A 21,155-nucleotide genomic window follows, 5' to 3' on the forward strand; every position below is an offset into this window, starting at 1 on the left:
GCAAGATTGACCCTACGGATAGACTGTAGGTGTGTCGAGTAGGGCAAGCCGGAAAGGGAGCGGGAGCGTGACGAAGAGATGGAGGAGGGGCAGAAAGAGGTGGAGGATGAGGGGCAGAGGTGGGAAAGTGGTCGGACCGGACGATAAATTGGAGAATGACCACGGACTGCATGAGCATTCATACCACCACGTCGGATTGACGCGATGCATCTTCTTCCCCACATTTTTGGGTCTGAGATTTTAGGATGGGGCCAAGTCTGCCTACCTACGGTTACTCTCGGAGCAGCTCATCAATTTTTGCAGTACACCGTCGTAGCAATACGAAGTGTGGCTAATTAAAACTTCAGGTTACGAAGCAGGCTTTCTCTGATCACAATGGAGCTCAGAGTAGATTAGAAAGGGTTTAAGTATCCAATGGTACCTAGCCACGAAAGCTAGTATAGAATTGGAACGAGTAGAAAAGGTAGTTTAAGGAAAATGATAATGAAGGTCAAAAGCCAAAGAAAAAAAAAAAGGATGAGAACAGCAACTGCTTGATACCTCAGCTAGTAAGTACCCTTGCTTCATGAGGAAAGGTAGGGAACGGAGCTCCGGCGGAGCTCGGACCCTCCCTGCTCGAACCGAATCCAACAGAGTGGATACATGCCTAGGTAGACCTTTTCCATCCAACTTTCATGACGCCCGACGCACTTCTTGGTTGACGCACTCGCCTCTCATTCCGTTTCAGTGCAAGTATGGTCGATTCCGATGAAGAGTATACAGGAGAAATCTCTGAGGATGAAGATGAAAGCAATATCTTATCAGGATCTCGTGGAGATACTGCGGGCGCATCCCGTTCGAAGAGGAGAAAGCACCGTGGAGGCGCAGAATGGGAAGTCTCGAGAACATGGGAAACCTTAGTTGAAGGTGCCGACGGCACAATCAGCTCTACAGTCGAAGGGCTTCTTGAAGCTGGGAAAAGGAAAAGGTAGGTTGTACTTTTAGGCCGGGTAGCTCTCAGTCCTGATTAACGGTTCGAGCTGAGTTTCCATGTCTTCACGCTTGCAGGCTCCTCAGAGATACGACTCCCTTACAACGGGGTATAATCCGCCATCTCATTCTGATCATAGATCTGTCACAATCCATGACCGAGAAAGATCTCCGACCCACACGCTATCTATTGTCCCTACGGTATGCACAAGAGTTTGTGAGGGAGTTTTTCGAGCAAAATCCCATTTCTCAACTCGGCGTTCTTGGTCTCAAAGATGGATTGGCGGTTAGAGTCAGTGATATGAGCGGAAACCCTACGGAGCATATCAGTGCCATCCAATCATTGCGAGACCAGGATCCGAAGGGTCTTCCTAGTTTGCAGAATGGCTTCGAAATGGCTCGTGGTGCTTTGTTGTATGTCTTCTCCGCGCTTGGTGCCGTATACACTAGATGATAAGAACGGGCTAACCTATCTTGCAACAGCCATACCCCAAGCCATGGCACCCGTGAGATTTTCGTCATATTTGGCTCCCTCCTTTCCTCCGATCCCGGTGATATTCACCAAACGATAACTACGCTCATCAACGACAAAATTCGTGTTGGAATCGTGGGCCTTGCCGCCCAAGTGGCCATCTGCCGCGAAATTTGTGGCAAGACTAACGGGGGTGATGATACCACATACGGTGTAGCACTCAATGAACAGCATTTCCGTGACCTTGTGATGAATGTGACAACACCGCCAGCCACCTACTCTCAGAAGCAGTCCACAAGCTCTCTCTTGATGATGGGTTTTCCATCACGAACAGTCGAGGCTTACCCTTCACTTTGTGCTTGCCATTCCAAGCCTTCTCGTGGGGGATATCTGTGCTCACGGTGTAACAGTAAGGTTTGTGGTCTCCCTGCCGAGTGTCCTTCCTGCGGTCTTACTTTGATCCTTTCAACCCACCTTGCTCGGTCATATCACCATCTGTTTCCCCTTATGAATTGGGTGGAAGTTTCGTGGCAACATGCCTCGCGCAGTAGTGTCTGTTTCGCATGTGGGATCTCCTTTCCACCAGTACCACCCAAGGAGCAGTGGCATATTTCAGAGGGACAGGCAAAGGGAATGAGCGTAAGCAGCCGGTATGAATGTACTGTGTGCAAAAACCATTTCTGCATTGACTGTGACCTTTTCGCTCATGAGGTTGTGCACAACTGCCCTGGCTGCCAAAGTAAGGTGATATTACCTACGAGCTCCGAGCCCTCTCAGAACCACGAAGCTCTAGACAGGATGGATACCTCTGCATGATCATATGGTTGATTGCGAATAATAAATCAATAGAATGGCCGTGGGGCTCACTTTCTCGGTCGGATGTGTAGATGCCCCCGCCATCGGTCTCGCTAGCGCGACCCAGTCTATTATCAGTCGAGCTGTCAAACTAACCGCCAGTCGAACAAAGTAACATAAAACCAGAGGCGGGCTATCATACCTCATAATAATTATCAATTGAAATGTCGGCGGATCAGGCCATCAAATTCTCTTAGACTATATTTCACCTGACCGAAAGGGTAACCACTAAAATCTAAGTCCGAGCCCTATGGAACGGCTTGTCGATATACTGGGGTTGCGAACACGAAATAGCAAAATGGCGATCTATAACTTGCCCCAGACGCTTCGATTCGTTCGCATCCGAATTCTCCGAACTGATTGATAAGGAGCTTGTGATAGAAATAATTCCATGAAACGAATTAACATTGGATAGGAAAGATCAGCCATGCTGCTAACGCCGATAGGCTCGAGTCTTAGCGGGAACCCCGCCAAAGGACCGAAGTACAAAGTATATAGGCTACGTCACAGCCTAGCTAAGCTAAGTATCCAAACTAGTTCCTAATCTTCAATCTACGTGGACCTCGGTTAATCTTGGGCCCGAGCACCCTTACAACGGACTTAACCACTGGCATCATTCACAAGGAGAGTGGACAACCGAGAAACAGCAACGGATTGCAAAGTAGAAGCGGTCGCTCTGTCTCAAGACACCGAGAGAATTTGCGCCTTCGCTTCGAGTGCCCAAGCCCGCGCAATATATTCTTTAAAACTACGTCTGAGCCCTCAAATAAGCCCATCGGGTAGTTTGAGCCTGCAGCAGTTTGTCACGAGATGGCGCAGCTTCAGCCCTCGGAGATTGAGCTATTTGAAAGATTGAGCTCATATCCCTTCAGCACGGACCGTGAATTTGCAGTTGGGCTTTCCATCATCCTAGGCCACCCGGAATCACCTGCGTCGGAAGAGGAAATCAATCGCAATGATGACCTTACCCTACAAGCTAAATGCTTCTACTTCTCAAGGTATACATACGATCTGTATCCACCCGTGATCCCCGGTATTGTAGCATATGCATATGCCACTGTATGATTATATACAAATACTGGTACTGATCTTTGTCACCATGCCTTGTTCGTTCTCAGGAAAGAAAAGCTCATGCCCCCACTCGAGTTCTCAACATACAAAGCATGGATAGAATCAGCATCAAAATCCAAGTCCGCCGACCTTTCATCACCAAGCCCAACAGTGAACGTTCCAAATTCTAAAGAGGAGCCTGCATATCCTTCATCCTTCGCTCATATAGTGGAACTCATCACAACCGGTCAACCCATTCCTGGAATTCAGCAAATTCCAGACACCGTCTTGACAGGCCATGACACTCCAAGCGAGAAGTCAGAAAGGCGCAAACCATGGGAAAAAGGAACAGCTAGTCAATGACGGGATTTTAGCTGCTCAGCGTTACACCCAGTGGCTGCAATCGCCCGGGATCTGGGGATCTACGTTCTCGATTAGAGGGCACTGGAGAAGTCCAGGGTTGTGGTCAGCATGCAAATATTACTATTCCTGCAAGCCGCAGAGTTGTGAAGGATAACAAGCATCGGACAAATGAGTGGTTGGTATGATACATCAGTTCATAATAAAAATATAATCCCGACAAGTAGGTGGGTTAGTAGTGTTCGCTTTCGTAAACCAAGCTCCTGACCTGCACAAGCAACTCATAACTGTAATTGTCGACCCATATAGAATCTCCATCAACTTCAATAAAAAAAAAGGTTATAGTTTCTGAGCCCATTTTGATGCTACTCGCTTGCTCGAATTTTTCCTTCATATTTCGTCTCCATTTTTCTTTTTTCATTCATTCCGGTGTATAAGGAGAGGAGGCGTCTTGGGGGGCATAAGCCGTTTAGCTCCTGCACAATGACTAGAATAGCGCGTATGAAGAAATATGCTAGACAACCTCACGTTGTCGAAACACGCTTCGAGATTCCGGATACCGGTATATGGGGTGCTCGATGCCTACCTGGGTCGACTTGAAAACGATACCTTTTGTGAATAAACAAGCATATGGCTAGAAGACGAAACGGAAAGGTACTCTCTCGAAATCCTTCAGCGAAATGGTGGATAATTAGGACTCCATTGGTTCCCTCGGCTGAAACGGCCTCCATGCTGTCCGGCAATCGGGAACCTGTCCTCATTGAAATTACCATAGCGACTGATTGGCATCCCAGAACCTGGTCCTGGGCGAGTTGCATGGGAGGGATTGCAGCAGAGCATGGCCACACGTGAACCAAACTTGGAACCCCGGAGAGATACCATGTGTTTCCTTCGTAGATACTCGATTAGGCCTGTGCAATGTCATAGTGAGGGGAAAGACGGTACCGAATATGGCTGGCAACCAGCTCACGCTGATGTGGTGCAGCATTCATCAAGATCCATTGGATTAGGTAGTTTCCATACTGGTCCCCAGCAACTATATTTTATCAGAAACCTTCAGTTCAAGCTGAGAAGGGTACTTTCAGACTTACTGTCAATCAGAGGCATTCTAGGACGGTCAGTTCGTCCCGTGCAAACTCGAGCAAGGTAGCGGTCCAAAAACTCGGTACCCCCTATCTTCAAACATTTCTCTACAATTTTGGAGGCGAACTGGTCCATGCTATAATCCACAGACCAAAGAATAATGTGCTCTATTGCACGACTCTTATCCTGAGGAGCACCATGCTCACAGATATGCTGGATGCACCAGTTTCCGAATTGACCGTGTGCAAGCACATCAATTTTCGCTAGCACTTCTTCGATCGCTGGACGCTGGAAACTTTGTCAGTATATTTCATCGTACAAATTATGGAACTTCCATTTAGGATATGTCAGGGTTTCAGGTTTTGGGGAGCTGCAATGGTTGAGAGGACGACAAGACGAGAGGCACAGTTTTTTGAATAGAATTGATCGTGGTAGGAATTGACGTATGAGAAAAAAAGTACCTTCTCATCCTCGACGCAGTTTTCGAAGATATTCTGGACTACCAAGCTCCCTGTCTCACCCAAGGCGACTTCATGCCACATCCCTCGCAGTGCTTCGTTGACTTTGGTCATTATCTGGGGTGGCTCCCCACTCCAACGTAATTCGAAGAGTTTTTGCCAGACATGGCAGGCATACCGGTGAATGACAGTTTCTGGAATTCTGCGTAGAAGCTCGTGGACCATGACTGCCTTGTGTTCTTCGGGAACACAATCAAACGCTTTCTGTATGACGTGGCAGCCAAAGGGATCCATACTGAGGCTTAACGTGTTTCCCTTGATCGCATTAGCGATTGACACGACTTGCTCTGGAGTCCCGTGTTCGAAGCATCGTTGCACTAGAAAGTTGCCAAACCGATTGACCATCAGGGGATAGGCTTGGTGTACTATGGCCTCTATGATATCATATTTCTGCTCTGTGGTCCCTACCTTCAGCTTCTGCTGCAGAAATATTGACGCTTGTTGATCATTGTTGCAAACAATTTTGTCAACGATATATTTCCAATCACAAGAGACATTCCTGTCGAGGAGCCGTCGGTAGTTGATTGGCTCGAGGGGCGAGATGTATGTTTGATGGGTGTTTCCTCCCGCCTGGCAACATAAGCGTGGCACTATAACAAATCAATTCGAGCTCCTACTCACCACAGAAGTTGACCATTGTGTTGCACTAGGGTTGGAAGCTGTGAACTCAGTCGCCGTGGGTGAAAGTGGTGTTCCAACCGGCCGCTGATGGTATTGAGGGATGGGAAACAGACCAACATGTTGGTAGGTGTTATTGGATCTATTCACAGGAGATCTAGGACCATGTGGGCCCGAAGAGCCAGGGGTAAATGCACTCCAAGCAGAGCTTTGTGGCTGAAAATAAGGTCCATTGCGGCTGGCTTGAGTGATCGAACGGCGAGGCCCAAGGCCGGGTCCTTCGAGAAACCTCACCTGTTCTTCCGGGAGTTTGGTGTCGAGGGTGTAACCCCCGCTGGAGGGCCCTGAAAACACACGATTCGATCGTAAAGCATCGTGTCCAGGTACACTGGTATTCGTGCCTGAGTTACCCCAAAACCGGTTCGAATCTCCGCCAAGTGAAGTAGCACTTGGCAAAGATATAGGCTCGCCATATGATCTTTCGATAATGGGGGCACTGAGAGCCGTACTACACACTTGCTGCGTGGGAGTATTCCAGTATCCCCGAGACCTATTGTAAGCCCCCGCGGAAAGCGCATCAGACATATCTGATTGCGAATCGTCCTGGGCATTCCATCCATCTTGAAACTGGCTATATGCCGGGTTGGATGAATTAAGGGCGCTCTGGAGATTACTTATCGTTTGTTCCGTGATGTCTCCATTGAAATCGGTTTCAGAGGGTGGCCCAAGTGCCTGGTCTAAGGTATGTTTAATCACGCGTGTCTGGGCCAGTTCCTGCTCCTGGAGGGCGATTTTAGAATTAGCGACAAGCAATTCTTGCTTTAAACGTAGTACCTCGCACATATCGACCGATACGTTGTCTGCTTTGCCAACATCGACCGAGTGCGAGACGTCCCTAAACCGCTGAATACTTGACGTTTTGATTAGCCCTGACTCGTCTCCTGAAATAATTCTGTGATTGGGAAACGTGTGATTGGATGTTCTAAGCAAATCCTGCTTGTCTGGCAAAGCCGCAATGAAATCTTGATCTACAGGATACTTCGGGATTGTCGACTGCGGCTTGGGCGAGAGCTTTGCTAGAAGTCTTTCCATCTCGGAGTGCCCACAGAAGTTGAAATTGCTTGAATGATCTAGCTTCTGCTTCTAGGATTGTGAGTGCCTTGAATATCTTGAGGTTTCTGGCGTATCTGACCTTGTTCGACGGGATGTCATGTTTGTCAACCCCAAAGATCTGGCAATCTCCAGCTTTGGAGGAGACTGTACAATCTGAAGGGCTGGTGGAAACATTCAAATGCTTAAGGCCCTGGGACAATGTAGTAAGCTATTTAGAGGAGAACAAGTCTGTGGCTGCTCTAGGTTGCCTTCATTCAGTTACTTACTGACGATTCACGTTCAACATATACTGCGTGTGTCGTAGCACTCGTGCCACTGTCAATGATACCCTCCTCACACTGCGTGCGTTCCGGATTGAGGGGGGCATCGGAGTGTGAAGACATTTTGGATAGTCACTTGAGAGCACTGCCACAGAATTCACAGTTTGCAAAGGTCGATAAACACAGGGTTTGACAGGAAAATAGCCGAAAGCACACTGGTGAGCAAATAGCGCGAGCTGTACGGAATCCAAATCCTCCACAATAGTTGAAGGCTGAATATGAAGGAGATAGCTAACAAATGACTGTAAGTGGGGAGGTACGTTCAATTAACTGTGGGACAATTCAGAAGGCAAATGGCAGTATCTGAAGACAGGGAAATCAAGGCCTGAATCTCGAACCAAACGCGTTACAAGGCCTGCGTCAAGGATCTGCAATCAAGGAAAGAGCGATGAAGACACCATTGCGGGGGTCAGCAAGAGAGTATGAAATTGAGAGCTGGAAGCCCTGCTCGAGAATCCATCTCCGAGGCACGTTGTGGTGCAATTGTCTTCTATTCCTGAAGAACATCTGTTGTTAGAATATAATCTTGCTACGAGTCAGTGACTCCCCTTATTTCTTAACCTAAACAGTGCTAAGAGTAATTAAAGAAACTGCTTTTCGCTTTGTTTATGCTCCTGGACAATACTACGGCTGAAGATTGCTTTGGTAATTTGTATCATTAGACCATGACAGGCAAGAATGATCTGCAGTGACGGTTCCAGTCCATGTGTACAGTAGCAGCGAATTCCCAAGATATGCAGTGGTGAAATTTGTTGATCAGAGAAAAAGAAAGAACAAGGGTGTACTGAGCGGCTGTCCCTCTAGTGGGGAGGCCTAGATTAACTGTTCCAGACCTCCTTCTACCTCCAAAATGTGTCTAGTAGGAAAGATAGACCCTCTCACAACATCACACTGTGATCTCATGTTGTATTATATCTCTTTGAATGTGTGTTGAGATTTTTGGGGAGTAAAACTTAGCCAATAAGCTACGCAATCCATACCAAACTTGAATATCGAAAATCATCTACTGTCCAGCTCAAATTAATTATATTCTCTGTTGCTCTAGTAGTAATAGTTTTGATCTTCCCGAATCTGTCAAAATTCATGGCAATCGACGGCATAGAGCGTTGGTGAAATTAGAATATCTCATGCTGACCAAGATTGACCCTAATAGCTAAAGACTTACTGTCCATGTATATACAAGTATATCGATATAGAGTGATTACATGTTATCTCTATACTACTCAACTTTCAAGTCAGAGCATTGAAACTGAGAGGGGAAAATACATATGGTATGGTGTGAAACTACCAAAATGTCTTCAAACGGAACAAACTCTTATTCATCTATCATAACATTCTAAGCGAGCTGTTATACTGCAGCCATCATTCAATGAGAAGAAATAGAGATAAGAGAGTCGCAGGTGTCCACGAGGAAACTTTGTAGCCGGAAGCCTGAAGACACCGGCAGCACAAACCATCTTTGTTAAAGCCTGCGAAGGCCACGATCCTACCTCTTCCCAGCTCTTTCCATTGAGTGGCGAGATGAAGACCTGTGATACTGTCTGCAATGAAGTGATGTATAGGTCCGCAGAACTACAATCTCCCATAAGATCCCAGAGGATTAGTAACTAATTATAACATTCGTCAGCGTCAGGCAATGCAGTAAGGGATCAAAGATGAGGCAGTTGTTTCGAAGGATGATCAGATAGAGAAGAAAAACAAAAAGACATTCCCCATATTTTTCCAGCGTCTGCCATGGTTGGGAAAAGTGAAGTCCGCCTGGTTGTGATTACTTCGGGAGGCTGATTACCGAAATATAAGGGCATACTAATTAGCAACAGTCAATTATTTATGCAAAGATTGGCGCTAGTTAGTAAACTATACATGTTTATGTAACGAGATCCCTGCCTATTCCGTCTTATCTCTATCGGACGGAGAGACCTACTAAACCAGTACAAGTAAGTTCCGGCTTGCTTACTCCGTTACAACCTTAGTAAACAGGTGTATGTAACATCCCGCCCGAGCAGCGTGTTCCGAATACTCAATGTTAATTCGTCCATAGGGATTCGTCATCTAGAAAACTGCAAACGTTACCTTGCAGCGCCGACGTACTGCTGCTACCTACTACCCGCCTAAATATCCTGACGTACCCTGAATCACGCAAACTCGAAAACATCGTGTTCGGCTTCCATTATTGAGCCCCAAAAAGCCGATCTGCTTGTTACCGCTCAAGCCGACTGGAGGGCTCAACTGTCGTTCTCAATCGCCATACAAGAATTGGCTTCAAATGGTAAAGCTGCATTGCATTTACATACTTGGAACCGGCTAACAGGACTGAGCGATTGTCTAGGTCGTCGAAATTGAGAAATTAGGACATGACCACAACGACTGTGACCGGCACTGGGAGACGCTCTTCTGTACGACTGCCAGACCTTCAAGTACCGGCGACGTCAACCACCTCGCAACAAATGACCAGTCCAATAGACAAGTTCCCGCCATTCATTGATGAAGTACCAGAGACTACGACCGAGCCAAGAGAATCGCATTCCAATTCGATTAGATATGCGGCGACAGATCGCTGGGAGCCACGGAAGCAAGCACAATTTCCACGGGATAACAGGCATCCTACATTGAATTCGAAAAGAAGATCAAGGAAAAGTATCAGCGAGGCGATTAGCACAATTAGAACACGCAATGGCAGTGTTAGCGCCAATGCACAAGAGTTGGCCGAGGCCCTTAAAGCCCCGGTATCATACAAGCTCATAGTAAGATCATTGGACTTTCATGGATTGTTTCCTACCCTGTTGCTTACCCGGGTTAGGTTCTCTGCCTCATATGGTACATGACCTCCGCCCTGACGAATACCTCATCGAAGTCCATCTTAAATGCCCTTCCGAAACCAATAACGCTTACGATCGTACAATTCGCCTTCGTAGCATTCTGGTGCTTGGTCTTGACCTATTTGGCAACAGTGCTACCCTGGCTGAAAGATAGCATACCGGCCCTCAGGAACGGGATCCGTCCCCCGTCCCGTGATGTTGTCCTGACAGCTTTGCCTTTGGCAGTGTTCCAGTTAGCTGGCCATATACTTAGCTCTATGGCTACCTCTCAGATTCCCGTCTCACTCGTCCACACAATCAAGGGACTCTCACCTCTTTTCACAGTCTTGGCGTATCGGGTCTTCTTCCGAATTCGATATGCCAAAGCAACATATCTTTCTCTTGTCCCATTGACTTTGGGAGTGATGCTCGCTTGCTCCACAGGCTTTTCGACAAACTTCTTCGGCATACTATGTGCGTTAGTAGCTGCATTGGTCTTCGTCTCGCAGAACATATTCTCGAAGAAGCTGTTCAATGAAGCGTCTCGTGCAGAGTCAGAGGCAGAACCGTCCAGCCGGCGAAAACTGGATAAGCTGAACTTGCTTTACTATTGCTCTGGATTAGCCTTCATTCTCACACTACCTATCTGGTTCATAAGTGAAGGATATCCTTTGATCTCCGATATCATACAGGATGGCGCCGTCTCGTTGTCGGGAAATAGAGGCTCGCTGGATCATGGCGCTCTCTTCCTCGAATTCGTATTCAACGGGGTGTCGCACTTCGCACAGAATATACTGGCGTTTGTCCTCTTATCTATGATATCACCAGTTTCTTACTCCGTCGCATCTTTGGTGAAAAGAGTTTTCGTGATTGTCGTTGCGATCATTTGGTTTGGAAGCTCGACGACATCCGTTCAAGGCTTTGGAATCGCTCTTACCTTTATTGGACTCTACCTCTATGATCGCAATAGCCATGATGACCTAGCGGATCAGAGAGCAAATGCTGACCATTTTCGCACAAGGGAAACCATTCTTCCCCTGAATGTCCAGACGGCAGGCAAAGCATGGGACTCAAATGGCTATGGCGCCTCGGCAAACAAGGTCTCTCACTATCACTCACCAGATGGCCCTGCCTCACATACCACAAGTACGCCTAAGAGAGATGATGATGACCAGGGCCGTATCCGTCCCAGAGGAGGCAGTAGCTCCCGGGTGTGGCTACCTCCAGGCACAAAGCAAGAGACCACTTGGAAGCCGAATGATTCCTAGTTCTCCCCTGTCTTAGTTGTCATACTCAGTCTTTGTTCTATAATATCCGCTGTCTAGTTATATTATGAGATTCGAATGTAGCATATTACCATGGTCTTTAGTGGCCTAGTATTGTTATTGTAGCCAATGTCTTCTTTGAGTTGTCTGAGGCAGTACATGCCTAGGAACATATTTTTGATTTTTTTTTTTTTTTTTCCAGCTCGCATATATCGGCCTCATGGTGGGAACGTCGGGCTATAATGCCGGAATAATGGTATACATGCATGTCGATACCCAGGGAAAGTGTCAAGCGACTCATACATGTTATAATGAATTGATCGAGTCGGTTGGGTGGCAATTACTATTGCAACACTCAGCTTACAAGATCGGGCTTCTTAATGTATGGGCATTCACGGTAGAACTTCAATATCAAGCTGCACTTGTCGGCTCCTCACCACATGTTTTACCGGGAACAAGAAAATAGAAGCTTGCGAAGAACAGACCCGGAAAGTACCGATACATCATCCACTACGCAGCAGAATAGGTTGACTTGGATATTGGTGCATTTGTTATTCTTCAATTATCTTGACTGAATACGGCAATAGATGTAGCGACTGTCGATAAAGAACTATACCCTCATCAGGTGTTCCTTGATGAAAAACCCTAAGGAGCTCCAGCTCAGTGCATCTTCCTCTTGGGTCATGTTGCAGAGGAGGAAGGGAAATGAAGAACCCTGCCACCTACAATAAATCATGCCCGTGAATGAGTTATGGAGAGAAAGAGAAAAGAGGAAGGAAATAGCGTCGGAAGGGCTTATTAAGAAAGAAAAGGGAGTAGTGCGGACTAAATAATCCTCCGAATAGCCGAACCAATCCGCAGGCGGCAATTTGCGAGTGACGCCCCGGCTCATGGCTGGCAGAATCCGAACCAAGCCAAAAGTGCACCTCCCATCAAGAATCTCCCAGCACTGTAGACTTCCACCGGCGCCTTCAGATAACGTCCATTGCGCTCGCTGCTCAAGTCTACTCTTATCCTCTCACATTTGTTTCTATTCACAGTATGCGGCCGCAGTTATCTCGTGCGGCCGCCCGGCTCGTCCGGGTTCCCAAGGTCAACTACCCCAGGACTTTCGCGACGACAATCCCTCGCTCCGCTGAGGTTGAACTCACAATTGGTAAGCTATATGCTTCTTGCTGAACCTACGTAGCTTTGCTAACCTCTCTCTCTATTTAGATGGGAAGAAAGTTTCAGTCGAAGGTGAATTCGTGTCTCAATATATGGCTTCTCAGCATCTTGCTTACATGGCTTAAAGCTGGCTCCGCTCTCATTCAGGCTTGCGAGAAGGCAGGCGCCACGGTTCCCAGGTATATTGACCTAAACTATTACTACTGTAGAGGATAGCTAACAACAATTGACAGATACTGCTATCATGAGTATGGTCCAAATTACCGAATATCATTGTTTTGAGTACTAATCGAACCACAGGAAGCTTTTGATTGCAGGAAACTGTATGTCTATGTTTGTCACCGGGTTATTGAAGAGGTCACTGATTGTTTTTCTTTATAGGCCGTATGTGTCTAGTCGAGGTCGAACGGGCGCCTAAACCTGTGGCATCATGTGCTTGGCCTGTGCAGCCGGGCATGAATGTTAAGACGAATTCACCACTTGTACACAAAGCTAGGGAGGGTGTTATGGAATTTCTTTTGGCCAACCACCCTCTTGATTGTCCGGTTTGTGATCAGGGAGGCGAGTGTGATCTGCAAGACCAGTCAATGAGGTACGGCGCCGACCGTGGGCGTTTCCATGAAGTTGGTGGCAAGCGCGCGGTTGAGGACAAGAACATTGGGCCCCTTGTCAAGACGTCTATGAACAGATGCATTCATTGCACTCGGTGTGTTCGGTTTATGAACGATGTTGCCGGTGCCCCCGAACTGGGAACCACTGGCAGAGGAAACGACATGCAAATCGGTACTTATTTGGAGAAGAACCTTGATTCGGAACTTTCAGGCAACGTCATTGATCTTTGCCCTGTTGGTGCTCTCACCTCGAAGCCCTATGCTTTCCGTGCTCGTCCTTGGGAATTGAAACATACAGAATCCATTGACGTGCATGACGCTTTGGGCTCGAACATCCGGATCGATAGCCGAGGCATGGAAGTCATGCGTGTAATTCCCAGACTCAACGACGACATTAACGAGGAATGGATCAACGACAAATCTCGGTTCGCGTGTGACGGTCTGAAGACTCAGCGACTTACAACACCCCTGATTCGTCGAGAGGGCAAGTTCGTTCCGGCTACTTGGGAGCAGGCCCTGAGCGAGATCTCCTCCGCCCAGCAAAACTTGCAGCTGAAAGAGAACGAGTTCAAGGCTATTGCAGGACATCTTGTGGATGCCGAGTCGCTTGTTGCCATGAAAGACTTGGCTAACAAGCTTGGCTCCGATAACCTCGCTCTGGACCAGCCGGGTGGCAGCTCGCCTGTTGCCCACGGTGTTGACGTTCGTTCGAACTACCTTTTCAACTCCAAGGTCTACGGAATCGAAGAGGCTGATGCTATCCTTCTCGTTGCTACGAACCCTCGTCATGAGGCCTCTGTCCTCAACGCACGTATCCGTAAGCAATACCTGCGCTCTGACCTAGAGATTGGTCTTGTCGGAGAATCATTCGATAGCACTTTCGAATTCGAGCATCTTGGATCCGATGTCAACGCTCTTAAGGCTGCCCTTTCGGGACAGTTTGGAGAGAAGCTCGCTTCTGCTAAACGTCCAATGATCATCGTTGGTAGTGCTGCGGCTGAACATCAAGACGCGAAGGCGATTTTCGAAACAGTCGGCAGCTTTGTTGAGAAGCATGGCAACAACTTCAACACCCCTGAATGGCAAGGCTACAACGTCCTCCAGCGTGCGGCGTCTCGTGCTGCAGCCTTCGAGGTTGGCTTTACCACACCGTCTCCCGAAATCTCCCAGACCAAGCCTAAGATGGTTTGGCTGCTGGGTGCTGATGAGGTCACTACGAGTGAAATTCCAAGCGATGCGTTCGTTGTCTACCAAGGACACCATGGTGACCGAGGTGCCCAACTTGCTGATGTTGTCTTGCCTGGCGCAGCCTACACTGAGAAGTCTGGCACCTACATCAACACTGAGGGCCGTGTTCAAGTTACCCGGGCAGCGACTTCGTTGCCTGGTGCGGCTCGTGACGACTGGAAGATTATTCGCGCCACCAGCGAGTTCCTCAACGTTCCACTGCCTTACGATGATATCGAAGCTCTCCGCGATCGCATGGAAGAGATCAGCCCTGTGATGCGTCGATATGATGTCGTTGAGTCCACCTCCGTGGGCTCCCTTAGCAAGATTCAGTTGGTTGATCAGAACAAGGGCACACAGCCAACTGGAGCGCCCTTCAAGCGTGTTATTGAAGACTTCTACTTCACTGACTCCATCTCTCGAAGGTATGTAGAAGTAATACCCTTAAACGTTTTCTGTGAGGAAGCATCTCTGACCATGTTATAGCTCACCTACGATGGCCCGCTGCTCAGCAGCCAAGGCTACGGGTAACCCCGAAACTAACTTCATGGCTGCTGGAGAGATGTCGCCCCAGGCTTTGTATGGCTAAGATTACCACTTGTAGTTCTGATCACCCGGTTTATCCTTATTATAGGTCTAGGCGTTGTCGTTGTAACACCTAAACATCATTTTTTTTCCTTTGTTCATTCCTCCCAGTAATGCGTACTGCTATTGGTTTCTCCTTACAGTGAAGTTTCCTGAGATAGGAGAGGATGCGTCACTAGTGGTGATATTGTATATAAGTTCAAAATAAGCTTGAGAGGCTTGACGAAGTCCATTTCATGGAAAGATTGGTTAGATCAAGTCACAGAAACTACAGAATGTGGATTATTAATGGAATGGGTACACATTGATTGATGCACTAATATTCCCTCTGCTATGCCTTCATAGCTCATCATCATCTGTCTCGCCTGCGGTTTCTTCGGCATTGTCTTGTTGATGCTGTAGACCTTGTACTGTGTCTTTCCTTGATCCTGACCCTCTGGTGAATGGAAGTTCCCTGCGGGGTGGCGGTGACTGTTTTTGCATCCTAGATGGATGGTAGGCTTCTTCCGTTTTATTCTGTTCACTTACCCCCTGGTCGATGCCGGACGTTGTGGGTGAATCTTCATCAGTAGTATTATCTACATCCTCCAATGGCTGGGGAGTAGAATTCGGTTCGTCGTCCGTATCTGAGATTCTTCCTGGGCTGGTTTGAGGCTTGGTCTGATCCAAGCTCTCCGAGCCATTATCGCTTTCAGCATCGTCATCGCTCGTTTCCACAATAGGACGTTTCGCATGCTTCTTGCTCCCGACACGGGCCCCGACTTTTGATGAGACAGCCTGATGTTTGCCAGCTATATTTTTATAATCCCAGGATCAGCTATTGTTGAGTCGACTCGAACATGTGACCTTACCATCGTCCACATCAATTTTCGCCGAAGCCAACAAGCGTTGTTGATTGCGAATTTTGAGCTTTTTCTGATTTAGAACTTGCGTAAAGTTCGTCATAAGCTGTTCCTCATGGCGGCGTTTTGCAGAGATGAATTCTTCAATTTGCTTATTGAGCTGCTCGATAGTGCTGTCGGCTTCGTGATAGTGCCGTTGCAAGTTTAATAACTGCTGCTCAAGCATATCAGCTCTGGCAACGGCGACGGCAGACCAGTCAAAGAGCTGGATAGCTTGTTCATCATCCTGTTTTAACGCTATAGAACCGAGTCTTTGCTGTGCATCATCAGCACCACATCTGATACTTTTTGGTGGTTGGAAATACAGTTATAGTTTGGACCCTCCGGCGAATAGTGATGACCAGTTGATTACCCTGCCTACCCTGTCCCTTGATGCTAGCTGATAATTCAATACCAGATAGCAGATCTGAATTATCTGTATTGATCTCTAGCTGACCCAAGGCACGCAGTAGGATAAGAACCCAGTCCTCATCGGTTCCCTGGTAACTCTTTGAACGATGAGTCTGCGCACGAGCCTGTCGCACTATTCTGACTTAGTATATCACAATATTTGCAAAAAGAACAGACAAAAGGGACAGTATTATGGACACCCCATACCGACCCCATTATACGGAAATTCTCCTTCCGTTGCAGTGAGATTCAAGTCGAGTGCAGCCGTATTGGTGCGCGCGACGTGGAGCAGCACATAACTGTCGGGTTCATCAGACCTGGGGACACGTAGAACCCGAGGAGGTGACGCGTGTTCGGACGTAGACATATTGCTGTGACTTTTACTACCAGGACTTGATGCAGTATGAAAAGTATTGCATCCTATTTTATATGAAGACGAAATTGGGATCTGTCTAGGCTGCCTAGGAGAGGAAGGAGTGTTGCCTGGACAAGCTGTAACTATAGATAGACTTTGGTAGCCGCAAGCACCCATGTATGGAACTTGTATTTTATTGTGTAACTTCAGCAAAGTGGTAAGACTACCATTCAAAATTGCGACGACAGATGACTTGATCCTGAGCTAGACCTGGTACCTGCAGTGGTGTGAAGCAGTACGAAGTATCTAGTGCTCGGTGAAACTGCGGTACTGGAACTCCGTTCAATTGCTGCGATCGGCCGACTGTGTGGATCATCAGTGTGAGTATCCCAGCAACAGACAGTCAACTAGCAAGAGCCTAGCTATGACCTATGCAGTGCTAATAAAGGGACTAGCGAATGCTGGGTGGGTATAGCACCTTATTACCCATTTACGCGGCCAACCAGGGCGACGTAGCAATACCCAATAGGAGGGGAAGAAAACGGTGAAATGAAAGCCGTATTTGATCCAAGATGAATGTATGTAGTAGTCAGTTAGTAGTTCTCGTCGACATTGCCGTCGGTCTCAGCCAAGCCCCTCCGCCCTTTTTTCTTGCCGTACTTTCGTTCCCATGGCCTCAGCTTCATCATTTTTGTCATACAAACGAGGCTTGATAGCTGGCTCCGTGATTATTCGTCGATGATCACCATTTGGTGCCGTCGCGCTCTGGTTTCGGCGTTACATCCATCCCAGGCTTTTCCCTTGTCCGTATTTCCCAGGTTGCGTTCCTCACTTCTGTTCCCTTCCCCTTCTGACACCACGCGCCAACTCTTGAGCGAATATCGGAGCACACATTCTGGCCTCACGTTGATCATTCTGTTTGTTTTCTGTTGATTTTGAGAATTACATGCGACCCTACCTGCTTGGCCTCAGCATAGGCAACCTGCCACTCACATAGATAGCGGCTTCAGTCCAGTTTCCCCTTTTTGGAACACCGTCAGGCTTCCCCCTCACGCCCTCTAACGCTATTGCTCTTGTTTAATTGCCAATGCACGATCATACGTCGCCCATCCGATCCGAGTAATTGACGCATATTCAATCTGACCTGTCTCACCAAGCACGGAATGACTTTGCTTTCCCTTGGCAGCCGAATCTCAGCGCTCGTGTGCTTTCCATCTGCTACTTAGAGCCCCGAAGATCTTTGATCTCCTATATGAGCATACATCAGTTTAGTGCGAGAACATGGCTCCCTTCACTCTCGAGGTCCGCCACAGTGAGGAAGAAACGATCGAGTGTTGGGACGATGACGATGATCTACAATGCTACGAGGATATCCAGCTACGAGCCGCGTCGACAGCTACATCTGTGACGACATCGTCAGTGCGCCGGTCGGGCCACCGAGATTCGATTTCATCGCGTCGCTCAGGACGTTCCGATATTGATTCCAACGCAGGAGGGGACGAGGATTGGCAGGTTCAGCTGTTGGACAATGACGAAATCATCACCGAAGAAGCTATCGCTTCTGCCAAAAACGCCGGGATCCCTTTGCCTATGAACGTCCCTCGATCGGCCCTCATTGGAGGCACCATCAAGCGCCTTGGACACAGAAAGCAGAAGAAGGATATAGTCGACGACTGGTCAGATGACGTCGAATTTCCAGGTCCCGACGGCACCCTTGAGTTAAAGCGTTCGCTAAATATGTGTTTTCCTGAGTCTCTTCGGCAAATCAATTCCGCTGCCCCAAGTCCGACCAAAACCTCCGCCCCGGGTTTTTGGGATAGCGAGGTCTCGACACGCCTTCAGTCAGCTCTTGCTATAACTTCTATTTCACCGCAAGAGGGCGAGCTCGTCGACACTCAAGACGTTCCTACGATTAGGGTTGCCAAGCCTCGGTCGCCAGACAGAGCAACGCGTATCGACAGTCCGACTCCAGAGAGAGGCCAGGATTCCACTGACAATCTCGAAGATGATTTCGAGTTACCGGCGGATGACATCCTGCTCCGGCTCTCCCCTAGAAAGACAGCCGTGGAAACAGCCGGTCCTACTCCCGATGATATCGACGTAGATTGGTCAGAAGGCAGTATTGGAGTCCGGTTCGGGGGTACCGCAAGGGATCAGCCATCAATTCCAAGCTCTTCCGTTTCCGTTGTCAGCCCAAGTTCATCGAGCTGTCTCACGGTTGAGAGTGAAGATGAAGGCCTTGATGGCCTCGTCATCCCAGAAGGCCCGCTTGATTTTGAAGCGTCCTTAAGGAAGCGGAAAGAATCGCCCAGCGATGACGTACGGTTGGAACGGCGTTCAGTTAATCAAACGCCAGTCCTTACTGACGACTTCTTCTCGGGCCTTGAAGTCAACAATGGAGAAGTATTCAATCCTCGCAGGCTGTCGATAAACCCCAACGTCAAGTGCAAAACGGAAATTCCCAAAAGTCCTGCGCGGCACTCAACAACTACAATCACGTTCACGAACACGGCGGTTTCCCCAAAGACTCGAATTCCTCGCCTTTCAGGACACGACCGTCCTCATTCAACCCATCTCGAGACTGTGTCGGAGAGCGGTGCTCCTCTGTCAAGATTTCGGTCATCACAACGCCGGGCTGGGGGTCATTCGTCACAGTCTTCCGTCTCCAGCCTTCCTGGGTCTTCCACATCTCAAATACCGTCAACCCCTAGTCGACGGCTCATAGGCGCTGGTGTATCGAATGATAGCTTTGCTAGTGAACGTATAACTTCGGGAAGGCAACTACTGAGGACCAAGCGCTCAATGCCAACATTACGAAATACACATCAGACTATCTCAAATATTCAAAGTCTGCCTACACTACAAGATGGTTCGGACGTGCCTAAATACTACGCCACCCGACCGAAAACTCCTGTTGACCGGATAGGAAGTGATACGAAGACTTTCGCTCGTAAACCTCAGGCACCATTTCTTCCTGCCGGTGCCTCGGATAAGCAGTCGCATCATGCCAGTGTCAAAAGTTCTCGATACAATCGTCGGTCCAGTTCAGATAGTCCCAATGATGCATCAAATCCCCAAGGACATGGAACCCGACTGCCGCGATCTACTCGCCATGATACTATGGGTAAGACTCTCAATGAGTCTAGTCCGGAGGCATTGGTTGCTGCAAGCAAAAGAACACTTACGCGACCTACTCGACGGCGTAATTTTGGTGATGGTTCTGAATTGGCACTATTTGACGACCTGCCCACATCTTCTTCAGCAGAGAGAAAATTCGTGAAGCATCCTTCGGGGCGAGGTGTTCCGAGGACACTTAGAAGTAAATTAAACCACGGCCAGTCTAATACAGCAAAGGCAGATGCCACAATCGAACAAGCCACCCCAAGCGCTACAATCAGGCTAAACAGTGTCACGCCAAGATTCGCACGGGACACGAACGCTTCGAGGAACGCAAGAGAACAGCGCATTGCATCGTTAACGAATACGCCAAAGAACCGCGACAATCACCCGCTTGCTCCTCTTGGAATGAATTGGAAGCCCGCGAATGTGTCGCGGGTGCCTTCGAACTCGGCAACTATCCGGAGCAGGAAAAGCAAAGCTGCGCCAGTGCCTGTCTCCAAACCACAACTGATCAAACCCATGGGTACGGGTGTGCAAGAGCCCAAATGTAAGTTCAGCTTCGGTAAATGATGGGGAATGTGCTGACACCCTTAGCTCTTAATGGCATGCGTTATAACCCTAGTTCCTTTTGCTGGGAAGGCAATGAAAATATAGTCCAAGACTTTGACACTATGTCCCCCAAGTCACCAAAGCCGACCCCTGCTCTAATCACGAATATAGGCGCGATGAAGAATGTGCAGGTCGTCGGTGGAATGGTGTTTGATCCACAACGTATGTGCTGGCTCAAGTTGGCGCCATTACAGCCGGGGAAGGATGGGCTGGTTGCTATTCAAGACGAAGACGATGTCTTTGCAGGTCTAGACGACCTAAAAGAGCCGTCCAATACCGCGGGGGGACGAATTTCGGGCGCCTATGATGAGTTCGGTCTCGCGGCCAGCATTGATGACCGCAGCTACGAAGATTCATCGGACGAATGGCCCATAACGGAAGAGTTTGACGTGGGCCCGGAGTTCATCAGGCGCCAGCGTGCGGAAGAAGAGAAGTGGAGGCGCAAGGTCGATAAATGGACCACTCATGATCGTGGGAGGTTCGGGGACGGTTGGAGATGGGCTATTCGGGATCTGGTGAGATTCAATAATAGCACGCTCAGCACACAGCACCTTGACCGCACATGACTCGGTCGCGAGTGGCGCTTCCAAGAACAGGGGGGCTAAGGCACTATGAAGTGGTAAAAGGCCACTGCTGTTGCATTGAAGCAGCTCCTATTGGCCTATGCAATCCAACCCTGCTGCCAGCTTTCGATGGCAAGTGGTGATGAAATGGGAAGACTCATGATTATTCTACGAGACTATGACTTAAAGAGGTGCGATTTGCTTT

The 21,155-nt window shown here is 48.3% G+C and overlaps 7 protein-coding genes across 7 annotated transcripts; 5 read left to right on the plus strand and 2 right to left on the minus strand.

The window, feature by feature from the left end:
• Positions 1 to 685: 685 nt before the first annotated feature.
• Positions 686 to 2,363, plus strand: BO79DRAFT_241981 (TFIIH/NER complex subunit SSL1). The gene is made up of 3 exons (XM_025685175.1): positions 686 to 967; positions 1,048 to 1,383; positions 1,453 to 2,363. Exons 1-3 carry the CDS (start codon positions 735 to 737, stop codon positions 2,255 to 2,257), a joined length of 1,374 nt encoding a protein of 457 aa, XP_025545421.1. The 5' UTR covers positions 686 to 734; the 3' UTR covers positions 2,258 to 2,363.
• Positions 2,364 to 3,106: 743 nt separating this feature from the next.
• BO79DRAFT_283856 (DUF5572 domain-containing protein) lies at positions 3,107 to 3,885 on the plus strand (the record flags this gene model as incomplete). The annotated part of the gene is made up of 2 exons (XM_025688188.1): positions 3,107 to 3,294; positions 3,415 to 3,885. The coding sequence occupies 2 exons, from the start codon at positions 3,107 to 3,109 to the stop codon at positions 3,707 to 3,709; spliced, it is 483 nt and encodes a 160-aa protein (XP_025545422.1). The 3' UTR covers positions 3,710 to 3,885.
• Positions 3,886 to 4,611: 726 nt separating this feature from the next.
• BO79DRAFT_223644 (Pumilio-family RNA binding repeat-containing protein) lies at positions 4,612 to 7,421 on the minus strand (the record flags this gene model as incomplete). Its single annotated transcript, XM_025683616.1, has 6 exons — positions 4,612 to 4,742; positions 4,798 to 5,077; positions 5,251 to 5,877; positions 5,929 to 7,068; positions 7,118 to 7,228; positions 7,305 to 7,421. The coding sequence occupies 6 exons, from the start codon at positions 7,419 to 7,421 to the stop codon at positions 4,612 to 4,614; spliced, it is 2,406 nt and encodes an 801-aa protein (XP_025545423.1).
• A 2,030-nt stretch (positions 7,422 to 9,451) lies between these two features.
• On the plus strand, positions 9,452 to 11,491 carry BO79DRAFT_283857 (putative ER to Golgi transport protein (Sly41)). The gene is made up of 3 exons (XM_025688189.1): positions 9,452 to 9,627; positions 9,688 to 10,102; positions 10,159 to 11,491. The coding sequence occupies exons 2-3, from the start codon at positions 9,713 to 9,715 to the stop codon at positions 11,422 to 11,424; spliced, it is 1,656 nt and encodes a 551-aa protein (XP_025545424.1). The 5' UTR covers positions 9,452 to 9,627; positions 9,688 to 9,712; the 3' UTR covers positions 11,425 to 11,491.
• Positions 11,492 to 12,347: 856 nt separating this feature from the next.
• BO79DRAFT_283858 (putative NADH-ubiquinone oxidoreductase, subunit G) lies at positions 12,348 to 15,306 on the plus strand. The gene is made up of 7 exons (XM_025688190.1): positions 12,348 to 12,577; positions 12,637 to 12,660; positions 12,716 to 12,767; positions 12,822 to 12,836; positions 12,889 to 12,911; positions 12,970 to 14,851; positions 14,913 to 15,306. The coding sequence occupies exons 1-7, from the start codon at positions 12,463 to 12,465 to the stop codon at positions 15,013 to 15,015; spliced, it is 2,214 nt and encodes a 737-aa protein (XP_025545425.1). The 5' UTR covers positions 12,348 to 12,462; the 3' UTR covers positions 15,016 to 15,306.
• A 44-nt stretch (positions 15,307 to 15,350) lies between these two features.
• On the minus strand, positions 15,351 to 16,670 carry BO79DRAFT_135056 (uncharacterized protein; the record flags this gene model as incomplete). The annotated part of the gene is made up of 5 exons (XM_025678043.1): positions 15,351 to 15,407; positions 15,540 to 15,802; positions 15,863 to 16,150; positions 16,275 to 16,436; positions 16,511 to 16,670. 5 exons carry the CDS (start codon positions 16,668 to 16,670, stop codon positions 15,351 to 15,353), a joined length of 930 nt encoding a protein of 309 aa, XP_025545426.1.
• Positions 16,671 to 17,765: 1,095 nt separating this feature from the next.
• Positions 17,766 to 21,057, plus strand: BO79DRAFT_4116 (putative cytokinesis regulator (Byr4)). The gene is made up of 2 exons (XM_025689212.1): positions 17,766 to 20,325; positions 20,373 to 21,057. The coding sequence occupies exons 1-2, from the start codon at positions 17,940 to 17,942 to the stop codon at positions 20,951 to 20,953; spliced, it is 2,967 nt and encodes a 988-aa protein (XP_025545427.1). The 5' UTR covers positions 17,766 to 17,939; the 3' UTR covers positions 20,954 to 21,057.
• Positions 21,058 to 21,155: the final 98 nt, after the last annotated feature.

This window comes from Aspergillus costaricaensis (assembly GCF_003184835.1).
Source record: "Aspergillus costaricaensis CBS 115574 unplaced genomic scaffold BO79scaffold_1, whole genome shotgun sequence".
Taxonomy (NCBI): domain Eukaryota; kingdom Fungi; phylum Ascomycota; class Eurotiomycetes; order Eurotiales; family Aspergillaceae; genus Aspergillus; species Aspergillus costaricensis.

Coding starts and splice junctions, on each gene's coding strand:
- BO79DRAFT_283858 (XM_025688190.1), top strand. CDS start 12,463: ATGCGGCCGCAGTTATCTCGTGCGGCCGCCCGGCTCGTCCGGGTTCCC. Junction 12,578..12,636: donor TGAGGTTGAACTCACAATTG/GTAAGCTATATG, acceptor CTCTCTATTTAG/ATGGGAAGAAAGTTTCAGTC. Junction 12,912..12,969: donor GCTTTTGATTGCAGGAAACT/GTATGTCTATGT, acceptor TTTTCTTTATAG/GCCGTATGTGTCTAGTCGAG.
- BO79DRAFT_283857 (XM_025688189.1), top strand. CDS start 9,713: ATGACCACAACGACTGTGACCGGCACTGGGAGACGCTCTTCTGTACGA. Junction 10,103..10,158: donor CGGTATCATACAAGCTCATA/GTAAGATCATTG, acceptor TACCCGGGTTAG/GTTCTCTGCCTCATATGGTA.
- BO79DRAFT_4116 (XM_025689212.1), top strand. CDS start 17,940: ATGGCTCCCTTCACTCTCGAGGTCCGCCACAGTGAGGAAGAAACGATC. Junction 20,326..20,372: donor GGGTGTGCAAGAGCCCAAAT/GTAAGTTCAGCT, acceptor TGACACCCTTAG/CTCTTAATGGCATGCGTTAT.
- BO79DRAFT_241981 (XM_025685175.1), top strand. CDS start 735: ATGGTCGATTCCGATGAAGAGTATACAGGAGAAATCTCTGAGGATGAA. Junction 968..1,047: donor GAAGCTGGGAAAAGGAAAAG/GTAGGTTGTACT, acceptor TCACGCTTGCAG/GCTCCTCAGAGATACGACTC. Junction 1,384..1,452: donor ATGGCTCGTGGTGCTTTGTT/GTATGTCTTCTC, acceptor ATCTTGCAACAG/CCATACCCCAAGCCATGGCA.